This window comes from Rhinatrema bivittatum, chromosome 1, assembly GCF_901001135.1.
Source record: "Rhinatrema bivittatum chromosome 1, aRhiBiv1.1, whole genome shotgun sequence".
Taxonomy (NCBI): Eukaryota; Metazoa; Chordata; class Amphibia; order Gymnophiona; family Rhinatrematidae; genus Rhinatrema; species Rhinatrema bivittatum.
In genome coordinates, this window is record NC_042615.1 from 492,430,142 (window position 1) to 492,444,119 (window position 13,978).

The 13,978-nt window shown below is 44.6% G+C and overlaps 1 protein-coding gene across 3 annotated transcripts in view; it reads right to left on the reverse strand.

Moving 5' to 3' along the window:
* BNC2 (basonuclin 2) overlaps positions 1-6,666 on the reverse strand; it is a 1,148,851-nt gene extending 1,142,185 nt beyond the window's left edge. For all 3 annotated transcript variants that reach the window (XM_029608627.1, XM_029608611.1, XM_029608635.1), the window contains exon 1: positions 5,768-6,666. In XM_029608627.1, the coding sequence (XP_029464487.1) occupies positions 5,768-5,770 (3 nt within the window). In that variant the 5' untranslated portion in view covers positions 5,771-6,666. The remainder of the gene's footprint in view (positions 1-5,767) is intronic.
* Positions 6,667-13,978: the final 7,312 nt, after the last annotated feature.

Here is a 13,978-nt window from a genome sequence, read left to right on the forward strand (position 1 = left end):
ATCTAAATTAGATTACAGCTGACCCCTTGAAGGCACTAGCTGAGGCTTCTAATAAGCAACAAATAAAAGCCCTTATTAGCCGACAACACAATAAGAACTACTGTGCAAAATAATTATAACAAAGACAAATTGTCAGCTTCTCTCACTGAATTGCACCCTTTCGTTTTCAAGTGATATTATCCACAGATACAGATATAACAAAGGGAAACCCCCAAAACAAAGGACCTGTCTATGATTCCCATTGCACATTAATTCAGACCAAGCCGTTTGCTAAAGGAGAACAGAGAATAAGAAAGAGGCAGAAAAGCAGAAACAGTAAACAGCCATTTGCAGCTCTCTTGATACTTTTCGCTCCACCAGGAACCTAAGAAGGCACTTTGCAATTTCAGGTGCTGGAAAAATGGATGCAGTTACTGTTGGGTTGGACGGCCTTGCTCCTAATGCCTGGCCTGCACGAAGGGAAAGCTGGAGCAACGTGACAATGAAGATTCTTCATTAGAAAAACAGATGCAGGTTCAGACTGTGAAAACACAATGAAGGCCTCTCTGCTGCCAAATTCAGAGGGGCAAACAATTACGTGCAGGTGTTCAGTCTCTGCGAAGACGGAGGTAGCCTCTGAGTTGGCCCAAATTCCTGTTTTTGGAACAGAGGTGTTGTGTGTGTGGGGGAGTGGGGGGGAAATCAGGGTCTCCAGCTATTCAGGCATTGACAAGAGCACAGGCCTGACCTGAATTATATAGCTCACTTTCGGCGAAGGTGTGGAAAAGCGAGGAACTAAATCCTCAGTCCAATCCAAAAATGAAATGGCTACATGTTACTTCAGAAAAGTCATCTTGACATTCAAGTTCTAAGTCATTCTCTTTGGACCTGAGGAAGGGAGCCTAACACCACAACGCTAGTCAAGAAATGTATTACATTACTGCAATGAAAAGGTAGCGCCTTGTTTTTTGTTGGTTTTTTTTGTATGTTGACCTTTATTTCCATGCATTCAAAGTGGACTATCACAGCAATTACACTGAAGGGGTAATTTTCAAAAGGAGTTGTGCGCGTAAAAGTAGCACATATTGTAGCAATTTTCAAAAGTCCACTTACGAGAGTAAAGTGCATTTACATGTGTAAAACCGTTTTAAGCACGGAAATCCTTTTGAAAATTACCCCCTTGGTTTAAAATTGGAAACATGCTTAACTAAATTTTAAACTGCATCTGGCGCACTGAATGGCACCGCTGTCAGCTCAGTTTTGAGATGGTTTTATGTTAGTCAGAATCAGAGCCTTGTCCTTTTTATGGCCTAATGACATGGCTAATTAAAAGATTTGGTTTATTTTGTAAAGGTGGAGAAATCAACAAGGATTAGTGTTTGTGCGGTAGGAAGGGGGGACTGGAGGAGGGCATGGCGCTCGGGTTTGCAGTTATTCCAGATTTCAAAATGCACTGCCACCCTGAGGCCTTGGAGCTTGACTTTTAAAAGGCCAACGTAAAAATGCCAGCCATCACAGCTAAGGGACGCTAGACAAGACAGTTGAAAGAAGACGTGCTGGCAAGCCGATGACTGTGGTTAAAGAATGCTAAAACGCACTGGCTAAAAACATAACACAGACAACTCAAAACTCAGCTGCGTGAGACTTGCCAGCTTTTCCTGTCCTCGAGCTTGCTGCTTTCGAAACAAGCTTCATGCTTTAGCAGAGCCTGGACTGATCTGATGCAAGTTCTCTAGCTCCGCAGAGAGGCCTTTCACCAATGATCCTGTGACATTTTTTTGAAAAGCAATAAGAGAGCGAGAGAGCAGAAGAGAAAGTATTTCCTGTTCATAAACCATGCTCCTGTTTTCATTCACTTCAGTTTTCCAAGCTGCATCTAACAAGGCCGTGTGGATTATACTGAAGGGCATCAATTGCAAGGTAGAGAGAGAGAGAGAGAGAGCGAGCTGAGTTCAGGATCACTTTACTGGTTTTGCAGCTGATTTAAAAAAAAAAAAAAAGAGCTCTCCCCCTGTTTGTATTTCATTCATTAAAAATAAAAGTGCTTTCACTGATTGTGTACACTGAAGTCTGAACATTATGTGGGGGGGAAAGGAACGTGGGAGGTGTTAAGGGTTCAAATGAAGCTTGAATGGAGTAAGACAATTAAATCCACACTAGGTGGAAAAGGTTTTTTTTAGCTGTTTGTACACACGCTCACTCAGAAGCGCACAGTACCTCAAGTACAACCTTGCATTTTGATTCTGCCAATGAGCTTCAAGCAGATTGCATTTTTAAGCTCCCCTAATATTAATACACTGGCCATTTTTATTGTTTAATCTTTTCTTTGGTATTGGATACTTCAGAATTGCAGTTGCCTAGCGTAATAACACAGCCTGAGCATGCAGACAAAATTTGACATGCTTTGGGGGAAAAGTCTCTTTGAGGATCAACAAAATCACTTCTAACAAAGTCAACTCGTCTCAGGAGCATGGAGGCAAAAGCTTTGTTATAAGCTGTGCCAGTTACAAAAATATATCTATGAAGTGCTTTTTTTTTTTTTTAATACAGACGTGCAAGGATTTCCAAAACACCCTGCAAGCAAAAAATAAGAATAAAAAGTGAGTTGCATGTCCCCTGCCCCCCCCCCCCCAAATCTATCATGGGCTCTCTTCAAATAAGAAAAAACAAAACAATCACCTCTCAGTCACCACCACAAAAAGAAAAGCTGTTTCCCCTGCCAACCTTCTTTTTAGAGTTAGTGCCCAATTTCTTGGGTTGGTTTTTTTTTTTCCCTGAACAACTGTATTCTCCAACTTGAGTTGATCTGCTAATTTCTGTCCCAAAAGGACTAATGTGGAAAGTAAAAACAAAAACATAAAAAAAAAAAAAAACCGAGATCAATTTGCTGGGGAAGATCAAATGAGAAAAACTGCGGGGATGGCAGCAGGTCAGAGTACAGACCTGTTCTTCGTTAATTCAAGCGCTCCGGGGAGGCCACACGCTACCTGTACTGGGGGGGCCTTTATTGAACCGCCTGACCCACCTCTCTTCCAATCTTCTAGGCCCAAGTGAATCACATCCCGCTGCTGACAAGTCAGCCCAGGACTGCAGCTGCAACATGAAAGCCCTCTGTTGCCTGTCTGGTCTAACCCAGGCAGCTATGACTTCGTTGGCACAGCAAGATGAAAATGGGAGATCTGCACCCATCCTGGAGCTGGGCAAATAACAGTCATCAAACCACGCTCCAGGAATGCAAGATCTGCATTCCCCGGCTGCAGCCATTGCACAATCTCTCTGACAGCAACCAAGGTCAGGACAGAAATGTTCTGTAAAGCACGCTGCTCCCAAGGTTTCTTGTTTTCTTTCTCTTTTTACTTGGAAAATGTCACATTATTGCACCTATCTCAATACACGGGCAGCCAGTTTTTAAAAGTCATTGCAAGGAGTCCCAGGTTCCTGTTTGCCAACAGTCAAACCCTAGTGGTCCGGTTTCTCTGCTTCTGAAAACCTAAGCCTGGTAATGTTTGACGAGTACAGCAATGCTCTCTTTTGGCATTAAACTGCTTCCTTGCAATTAACTGCAGAAGCAGGGCCCATATATGGAGGCCTTCTTACGGCTGGCATGTAAATCCCACTCCTTTCAATACTGTGGCCTTACAAAGTTTACATTTTTTCAACTTGTAAGTGGGTAATAACACAATTTAGCGTGCCCCGAGCACTATAGCAAGACTTAAGACTGGGAAATGTTGGGTATGAATGAATTCTGCTTTTTGAAAACAGATGTGCACTTGCATTACAGCTGAGAGCTGCACAAAGGCTTCTAAGGTTAAAATACAACAACTGCAATGAACCCCCCCATAAGAGAGGTGTATGGGGTGCCCGAGACCTCGAGCAGGGTTATGTGCACTGGAAACTTTAGGAGACACTAAACGGATTCAGCAGATTGGGAAGTGCATTTTAGAAACGAAAACGTGGGCTCAACTGATGCCGGCAACCGACCAGTGCAAGAACCACCAATGATGCCACATGAAAATGCACAAGTAGCTTAAAATGAATTATGGTATCGCTTGCACGAAAGGAAGGGATTCATTACGCAAAGTAAAAATATAAAATAAAATGTAAAAAACCCACTTGCCTCAAAGCCTTCTCAGCTGCTGGCATGCAGGGTGTGTGCACTAGCTTAATGAAGAGCTGCTATGCTTCCCTTGCACTACTCTCTCGAGAATGGCTTCTAACATTTTGAACTATCTACAAGGCAAAATAATAATAATAATAATGATAAAATGCCACTTTATTCAGTGTGGTACATTGGATTATTTTATGATGGCTTTTGTACATCAGCTTTACAACAGTTTGACTCCTAGGGTAAATGGGAGCCTTAATAAATCTCAAACTGCCTTCAAAACCACTTTAATTTCTGTCAGCAGTGTTGTAACCACAGTGCTGGGCAGCACACAGTGCAGCTTGTCTCTTTCTCTTTCTCTCTGGCTACATCAGACAGTTTCATCTGCTCCAGGCCAGCAGTGGGGCTCTGATACCCAAAACAAAACCGTGTCAAGGTAGGGAAAAGGTGGAGAGGAAAATAGTTACTGGGCTCTGACCCCTATGTCTCTTTAAGCCTCTGCTTGCTAATCAGTAGAGGCAAAGAAAGGGGATATCAAGGCAAAGTAGTCAGCTTTTAAATCCGTGTTCATTCACTGCAAACTGCAGGTAAACAGAATGGAGTGCATGACTCCAGGGCACTTGATTGGTTTCAAAACTGCGCATTAAGGGGCCAGAAAGGCAGTTTTTCACAAAAGTGACTGCACTTAATGAATGACACGAGAAAGTGTACAGACTCCGCGTGCATCTTCTGGATGGTGAATTTTACTATTAATGAATACCTTATTTGGCCTGAAGTGACCTCCTTCAGATACGGCATTAAGCACCAGGGGGTGCATGTTTGGAACTGGGCGGGGGGAGAGGGTAACTCTCTCCCCGATGGCACGTGTGCACTGTCTTTCTGTGCTTTCTGCCACTTGCAAGTTGAAAAAGTAAATCTGTCGGTAAGATCTTCTTACAAAAGTCCACAGTATTTTTTTGTTGTTGTTGTTGTTGTTGTTACAAAATTGGTGACTGCGCTTTGAAAAATCCTTTCTATAAGGCGCTACATAATAAATTTGTGTGGGACAGCCATCTGCACGCAAATACACGTTCGTTTTCAGGCAAGTTTAAAAGAAGGCATCCACACCGTCAGCAACGCTTGTTTAGATCTTCATCTTTGGATCATTCTTATGTTGCTTCAATAAAATGTGTCACAGCTAGTAAAACATCCAGGCAAGTTTTAGGGGGGGAAAAAAAGAAGACATTTGCTGAACTCTCACTATCCACCCCTCCCCTTAAATACATTAAAAAAAACTATCAGAAAGTGGATTAAACTTGCATTTAATTCGCTCAAACAACAGAAAAGGAACTCATTCTGACAACTACACGGAAATATATTGCAGGCCACTTCTCCTCTGATCAGACTGCCCGGCGTGCACATCCCTCTCCCGACGCCCCCCCCGCCACCTTCCGATCACCGCTGAAAAAGCAAACTTTCCGGCGGCGCCGCTCTGTGCGGCAGGAGGACTTCTGCCCCGCCAGGCGGCATTTTGACTCCTTAAAGGCGCGCGGGGCGGGGGGGGAGGGCATAACGTATGAGTTAATGATAAAACAAAGTTGTTTTTTTTATAACAGTCAGGAATTAGAATGCAACCTGGAGAGAAATAACACAGAGACTTGGGGGGGGGGGGGGGGGGGGAGAGGCCGCTAGGCACTTTCTTACCATCTCTGCATGTTGGTCGGCAAGTGCAGCCCCTTCGGTGCGGGTCTCGCTGTGGCCAGCAGTGCCCCGGGGCCGGCTCCTCTCTTCAGGTGATCGGTGGCCCCGCCACCGGCGGCTGCGAGCAGGGGGCAGCAACAAGTTGTACGGCTGCTGTTTAGTTTAGTTTTTAGTTTCTTTTTTTCTTTTTTTTTTTCTCCGTTTTCCTCCCACCCCCCCCTCCCAAACAATATTTCTTGGAGAAGCCTCTCAAGCCAGGAGGAGGCTGTTCCTTCCCGGCGCCTCCCCCGCCCCTTCTTATTTTCTTTCTATGCCCCTCGGTCTCTCAGCCACGATCTTCAAAAAAAAAAAAAAAAAAATAATAATAATAATAAATAAAGCTTAGAAAAATTGCCAAGGGACTATCAGGATTTGTGTGGGAAAATTTGCGATCTTCTCGCGGGCTAAGACAACTAATTGTCAGGCAGCAGCCAGGCCAGAGAAAAGGCGCTGATTTATTTTTATTTGGATTATATTTGGGGGGTGGGGTCCCCTTCGCAGTTTTTTTCTCGCTCGCGCCTTCTCCCTTTTTCCTCCCTCGGCCGCCGCCGTTTCCTCCTGAGCAGGCTCCAGGCGGGCAGAGGCGCTGCTGCAGGAAAGAAACGGAGAGAAATAAAAATAAAATAATAATAAATTACTAACCCCCACCTCGGGGGGTGGGGGAGGAAGAAAGTGACGGGAAGGGCTGCCGGATAAGCTGGAGTGTTAATTAATGTTATTATTTGTTTTCGGGAGGGTGGGAAGTTGTACGGTGCGAAAGTTTTTGTGTGTCCCTCGCTTTCTCTCTCTCCCTCTCTCCCTGTCAGACTTTCACCCCGCCACTTCCAGTCGGCTCCGGTGTCTGTCTGAAGGAGGCTGGAGGGCAGCTCAAGAATTTTATTTTGTAAGGGTTGGGTTGGTGGTTGTTTTTTTTTTTTTTTTTTGGAGCCCGTCACGGTGTAGGTTTGCAGGGTAAAGAGTCACATCTGTGTGTGACACTGAGCCAAAGAAACTAACCCTGCCCTGGAGACACAGGAAAAAAAAAAAAAAAAAAAAGGCAAGCACGAGACCTTGCAGGCTCGAGACGCAGAGGCAGAGGACTTTAGGAAGGCTGAGGGTGTGGGGGGGCGCCTCGTCCTCCCGGCACTGCAGCGGCATCCAGGACGGAGAGGAAGGTGCCTGCAACAACACACAGCACAAGCCCCCCCCGCCTTTCTTTATTTGTCGTGGTGTTTTTCTTAGAGGAAAGAAGGGGGGAAGCGGGCAAGAAAGAGGGACTGGGGGGAGCATGGACGCACACCTCCCAGCTTAACCTCACCTGGCCCGTGACAGCTATTTGGGGAAAGGAAGTCGCCTCCCTCTCCCCTAGCAGTGTCTACTTAAAGGCATTTGTCATTCTCTAGTGTAGAAAAGAAAAAAATCACTTTTCCAGTAAAAGGCTGGTTAACATGATCAGTTGGGACAAGTTGTCACTTACAATGTCTCCTCCCCCCTGCCCGATTCCAGCATAATCACACAGACACTAGGGGTGGCTTAAGTAAGGCTGCAGTTTACCTAACACCTTACACAATAACTTAACCCCAGCTCAAAGCTAACGTTATCCATCCAAGTTAACCCCCCAAGCCAACGTGTTGCCTGCACCGCCCCCCCTCTCAGCAGTATCGGTTTAGCACCAATCCTGGCTTCCCAAGCTAACCAGCCCATCAAGCCACCTACCAAGACCTCTCCAACACAGCCTCCAATGTTAGAGGCCCTTTGCCATCCGGTCAGTGTGTGAACCCATTGCAGGTAAACTGGGCCTACCGGCCCCTGTGGCACAGCCTTAATGGCCATTTACTAGGAACCCCTGTTTAACTTTAGTAACACCCCCAAAATCACTGTGACAACATTTGTACAAAATTGCAACTAGACAACGCACAACAAAACACAGGGAGGGAAAAACAACCGCACACGCTGGTGAGAGGGGGAAAGTGATCAAGGAAGGCAACCATGCAATTTAAGCTTTCCCATTCAGCCACTCCCCTACCCGACCACCCCCACTGCGCGACCAGTCATCGCTATGCAATTTACAAATTTTAAACAATGCTGCGGGAGCAGACAGGTGAGTTAGCAGGAAGCCACAAACAGGAAGGATCACGAGCCCAGATGGGGGGGAAGGTGAGCAACCGACCCCAAATACAATTTAACTCATCGGGGGGGGGGGGGAGAGTTGCACCCCCTCCTCCACTAATATGATCAGTTGGGACAAGTTGTCGCTTACTCTATCTCCTTCCCCCAGGCCCAGCCCCAACATAAATCACACAGACATCAGAGCTGGCTTAAATAAGGCTGCAATCCATCCAAGTTAACCCCCTGAGCCAACGTGGAAGCCTACACCACCACCACCCAGTAGTATCGGCTTAGCACCGATCCTTGGCTTCCCAAGCTAACCAGCCCAACAAGCCACCTGCCATGAACTCCCATTCACAGTGCCCAATGTTAAAGGCCCTTTGCCATGCGGTCAGTGGGCCCACTGCCCAACTGGCTGCAGGCAAACCGGGCCTACCGGCCCCTGTAGCACCATCTTAATGGCCATTTACTAGAAAACCCTGTTTAACTTTAGTAACACCCTAAAAAATAGGACACTGGTTACTCACCATAGATGATGATTGTCACACAAAGAAGACAGGCCAACGTCCCACCCAACCAAACTGCAGCCACCTAACTTGAGATAAACAGCTGCTCTTGGATCGAATTATTAAATAAGAACATAAGAAATTGCCATACTGAGTCAGATCAAGGGTCCATCAAGCCCAGCATCCTGTTTCCAACAGTAGCCAATCCAGGCTACAAGTACCTGGCAAATACCCAAACACTAAGCAGATCCCATACTACTGATGCCGGAAATAGCAGTGGCTATTCTCTAAGACAACTTGATTAATAGCAGTTAATGGACTTCTCCTCCATGAACTTATCCAAACCTTTTTTAAACCCAGCTACACTAACTGCACTAACCACATCCTCTGACAACAAATTCCAGAGCTTAACTGTGTGTTGAGTGAAAAAGAATTTTCTCCAATTAGTTTTAAATGTGCTACTTGCTAACTTCATGGAGTCCCCCTAGTCCTTCTATTATCCGAAAGGATACATAACCAATTCACATTTACCCGTTCTAGACCTTTCATGATTTTAAAGACTTCTATCATATTCCCCCCCCCCCCCCCCCCCCCCCCCCCTTCAGCCATCTCTTCTCCAAGCTGAACAGCCCTAACTTCTTTAGCCTTTCCTCTTAGGAGAACTGTTCCATCTCCTTTATCATTTTGGTTGCCCTTTTCTGTATCTTCTCCATTGCAGCTATATCTTTTTTGAGATGCGGCAACTAGAAATGTACACATTATTCAAGGTGTGGAGGGCATTATGACATTTTCCGTTTTATTCACCATTCCCTTCCTAATAATTCCTTACATTCTGTTTGCTTTTTTGACTGCTGCAGCACACTGAGCCAACGATTTCAAAGTATTATCCACTATGACGCCTACATCTTTTTCCTGGGTGTTAGCTCTTAATATGGAACCTAACATCGTGTAGCTACAGCATGGATTATTTTTCCCTATATGCATCACCTTATTCTTGTCCACATTAAATTTCCTCTACCATTTGGATGCCCAATCTTCCAGTCTTGCAAGGTCCTCCTGAAATTTATCACAATCTGCTTGTGATTTAACTACTCTGAATAACTCTGTACCTTTTGCAAATTTGATTACCTCACTCGTTGTATTCCTTTCCAGATCATTTATAAATATATTGGAAAGCACTGATCCAAGTGCAGACCCCTGAGGCACTCCACTGTTTACCCTTTTCCACTGAGAAAATTGACCATTTAATCCTACTCTCTGTTTCCTGTCTTTCAACCAGTTTGTAATCAATGAAAGGACACCGCCTCCTATCCCATGACTTTTTTTTGATCTTTAGAATAGTTTCCACTATTTTTCCCAACACTGAAGTCAGGCTCACTGGTCTATTGTTTCCTGGATTGCCCCTGGAGCCCTTTTTAAATATTAGGGTTACATTGGCTAACCTCCAGTCTTCAGGTTCAATGGATGATTTTAATGATAGTTTACAAATTTTAACTAATAGATCTGAAATTTCATTTTTTAGTTCCTTCAGAGCCCTGGGGTGCATATCATCTGGTCCAGGTGATTTGCTACTCTTTAGCTTGTCAATCTGGCCTACTATATCTTCTAGGTTCACAGTGATTTGGTTCAGTTCATCTGAATCATCACCCTTGAAAACCTTCTCTGGAACCAGTATTTCCCCAACATCCTCATTAGTAAACACCGAAGCAAGAATTCATTTAATTTTTCTGCAATGGCCTTATCTTCCCTAAGAACCCCTTTAACCCCTCGGCCATCGAATGGTGCAATTGACTCCCTCACAGGTTTCTTGCTTCGATATATTTTAAAAAGTTTTTATTATGAGTTTTTGCCTCTACGGCCAACTTCATTTCAAATTCTCTCTTAGCCTGCCTTATCAATGTTTTATACTTAACTTGACAATGCTTATGCTTTTTCCTATTTTTTTCAGATGAATCCTTCTTTCAATTTTTGAAGGATTTTTTTTTTGGCTAAAATAGCCTCTTTCACCTCACCTTTTAACCATGCTGGTAATCGTTTTGCCTTCCTTCCACCTTTCTTAATGTATGAAATACATCTGGACTGTACTTCTAAGATTTAACCTTTACATCTCCACCTTTCAATTTTTTTTTCTAACTATTTTCCTCATTTTATCAAAGTTTCCCTTTTGAAAATTTAGGATTAGAACTGTAGATTTACATATTGTCCCCCTTCCAGTCATTAGTTGAAATTTGATCATGTTATGATCACTATTGCAAAGTGGCCCCACCACCATTACCTCTGTCACCAAATCCTGCATTCCACTAAGAATTAAATCTAAAATAGCTCTCGTTGGTTCCTGAACCAATTGCTCCATGAAGCAGTCATTTATTCCATCCAAGAATTTTATGTCTCTAGCATTTCCTGATGTTACATTTACCCGGTCAATATTGGGGTAATTGAAACCTCCCATTATTACTGCACAGTCAAATTGGTTAGCGTCCCTGATTTCTCTTAGCATTTCATCATCTGTCTGATCATTCTGTCCAGGTGGATGATAGTATACTTCTATCACTATACTCTTACCCAACGCAGACAGGATTTCTACCCATATAGATTCTTCTGAGCATTTAGTCTCTTGTATGATCTTTATCCTGTTGGACTCTATACCCTCCCGAACATAAAGTGCTACACCCCCACCAAGTTGATCCTCCCTAACATTGCGGTATAATTTGTACCCTAATATAGCACTATCCCATTGGTTATCCTTCTTTCACTAAGTCTCTGAGATGCCAATTATGTCTCTCTCATCAATCACTGCTATTCATTCTAACTCTCCCATCTTCAGACTTCTGGCATTGGCATACAGACATTAGGGATGTGCATTCGTTTTGAACGAATGCGCAATCTGCAACTAATGGTCCCTATTCATTGCATTCGTGGGTCCGCGAAACGCATGGCGAACCCCCACGAATGCAACATATCATTGGTTTCATTCTTTTGGTTTGCGCTGCAGTGTTTTAGTGGCCGTTTGAAATAGAAGGCCATGTGAGAGTAGGGGCGGATTGGCCTATCCGGGGATCGGGTTTCCCCCAGTGTGTTGGACTAACTGATCACGTGGCCTCCTTGGCTCCGGGCCATTGAGGGCGCCGAGCCAAAGAAATGAAGAGACCAGGCCGGCGGGGCCGAAGAAAAGAAGATGGCCACTGCCAGCCGCCGCCGGAGAAATGAAGACCGGCGCAGTCAGCCACCGACGGAGAGCAGGCCGGCGGGGCCAAAGAAAACAAAATCAGTGCAGCCAGCCGCCGCCCGAGACCAAGCCGAAGAAAAGAAGATGGTCGCTGCCAGCCGTCGCCAGAGAAATGAAGACCGGCGCAGCCAGCCGCTGACGGAGATGAGCTGTTCAGCTGGGGGCCTTTGAGATCGGAAGGGTGTTTCTGTGTATGTGGGAAAGGAATGGTGCTTCTGTGTGTGTGTGTGTGTATGTGGTGTGTATGTGAGAAAGGAATGGTGCTTCTGTGTGTGTGTGTATGTGGTGTGTATGTGAGAAAGGAATGGTGCTTCTGTGTGTGTGTATGTGATGTGCATGTGAGAAAGGAATGGTGCTTCTGTGTGTGAGATAGGGAGGGTGCTTCTGTATGTGAGTAGGGTATATGTGAGTCAGGGAGGGTGCTTGTATGTGTCAATGTGTGTGTGCGAGAGAGAGATGGAGCATGTTTTTGACTGGCTTGTGGCTGTGATAGAGGGCATGTGTGTGATTGAGCCTTTTTGTTAGATAGAACATGTGTGTGATTGAAAGCCTGTGTGTAAGTAAGAGAGAGTGAGAGCATTGTGTGATTGAGAGAGACTGGCCAGAGAGGTAACGTGTGTATGTGTGAGAAAGACTGATCAGGGAGACGACTAGTGTGTGTGTGTGTGTGTGTGTGTGAGAGAGAGAGAGAGAGAGAGAGAGGCTGGTTGGGGAGATGATTGGTGTGCCAGAGAAAGAAACTGGTCCTGAGGGTGTGACTGATGTGTATGTGTGTGTGTGTGAGAGACAGAAGAAACTGGTTGTGGTCCCTAAGGAAGAGGACAGTGAGGACAGCTTCAGCAGCTACTGCTGCTTCTGGTGTGGCCTGCAAGGGAAAGGAGTAGGAGAACTGCTGGAGAGGGTAAGTAAAGGTGGCTTTTTAAATTCATTTTTCTTGATTGACTACCATTTTAATTATTGGGTAGTATGTGATGTGTCTGCTGTTTGAAATATTTTATTGGTGTTTGGTAAAGCTTTCAAAATTTGCATGAGTCTTTAATTATTGGATATTCTATTCATCAGATGTTTTGAAATTATTTTATTAGTATGACTTTACTATTATGATTAATGATTTATATATCTTGATTTTATTGATTGTTTCATGAGGAATGGTGAAATTTTTGTTTTTCCATTGTTGCACTAAGTAGAGTCTGGCGTGATGCGTTTTACAGTTCAGTTGTCTGCACATTTCTATTTATACTTTATGTGGCTTTATTCTGTATTTGGTGTGGGTTTGTGTTCTGCATGCAAAGACTGAGATGACGCATTCTTTTAAAATGTGGTTTCTCTGTAGGGATCTGTAGTAGCTTTAGCTTGGCCTGTTCTGTTTTCCTGATAGGAGGTGTATTGATATTTTAGATTCTGGTGTAATATTTGTGGTATTCTTTTTCGTAGGTAGGGTTGTTATTCTTTGAGTGTTGGTAGATAGATAGTACTGTGAGGATATGGGAGGACTATGCAGAAATATATCACAATAGGTATGATGCCATATGAATTCCAAGATGCAAAGTTTTCTTGTTGGCATCACAACAGTGCATGAAATTATCACAATAACGTATATATTAATTTTACCTCAGAATGTCACTTTTCATGTAAAATATGTGTTAAATGCAAAATTTAAAATTGTGTATGGGGAGGTAGGGGTAGGGTGCCAGGCTGTAAGGTTGCCTAGGGTGCCCTGTGCACAGCAGCAATGCTCCACCCTACCCAGGCATAGTTCATCATGTTTCAGGTCCTAGCACTCCTTGGTCCGTGTTTCAAGACGGGTCAGTTGGACAGTACGCCCTGGTTGACAGTCGCGCCGCATGCTGAGCCTCATCTTGTCTTGCCTCCTTGTCTTTCCCCTATTAACACCACAGCGACCTGACTACCTCCGCTCTGCCAGCCTGTGTTGCCCTTATCAAAACCACAGCGACCTGACTACCTCAGCTCTGCCAGCCTGTCTAGCCCCTATCAAAACCACAGGGACCAGACTACCTCCACTCTGCCATCCTGTCTTGCACCTATCAACTTTCTACCACTCTGCCTTGCTGCCATACACCAGACGATTCTACACTTTGTGGTATTCTTGCCACTATCATGGTTCCTCAGTGTGTTGGTGCTAGTCTTTCTGCTGCTTTGTCCCTTTATCGGCACCTTGTGTTTTTTTTCTTCACCCATTCTGCTTGCTATGTTCCCCCTTCATTGTGCTGTAGGATGTTGATGCCACTTGCTTGCCACATTGCCTGTCGTGCTGCCTTCGAGGATTCATGCAACTGTTATCAGTGCTCTCTTGAAGCTGTGCTGAGTTTTTGACACTCTCGCTGCTGCTTTGCA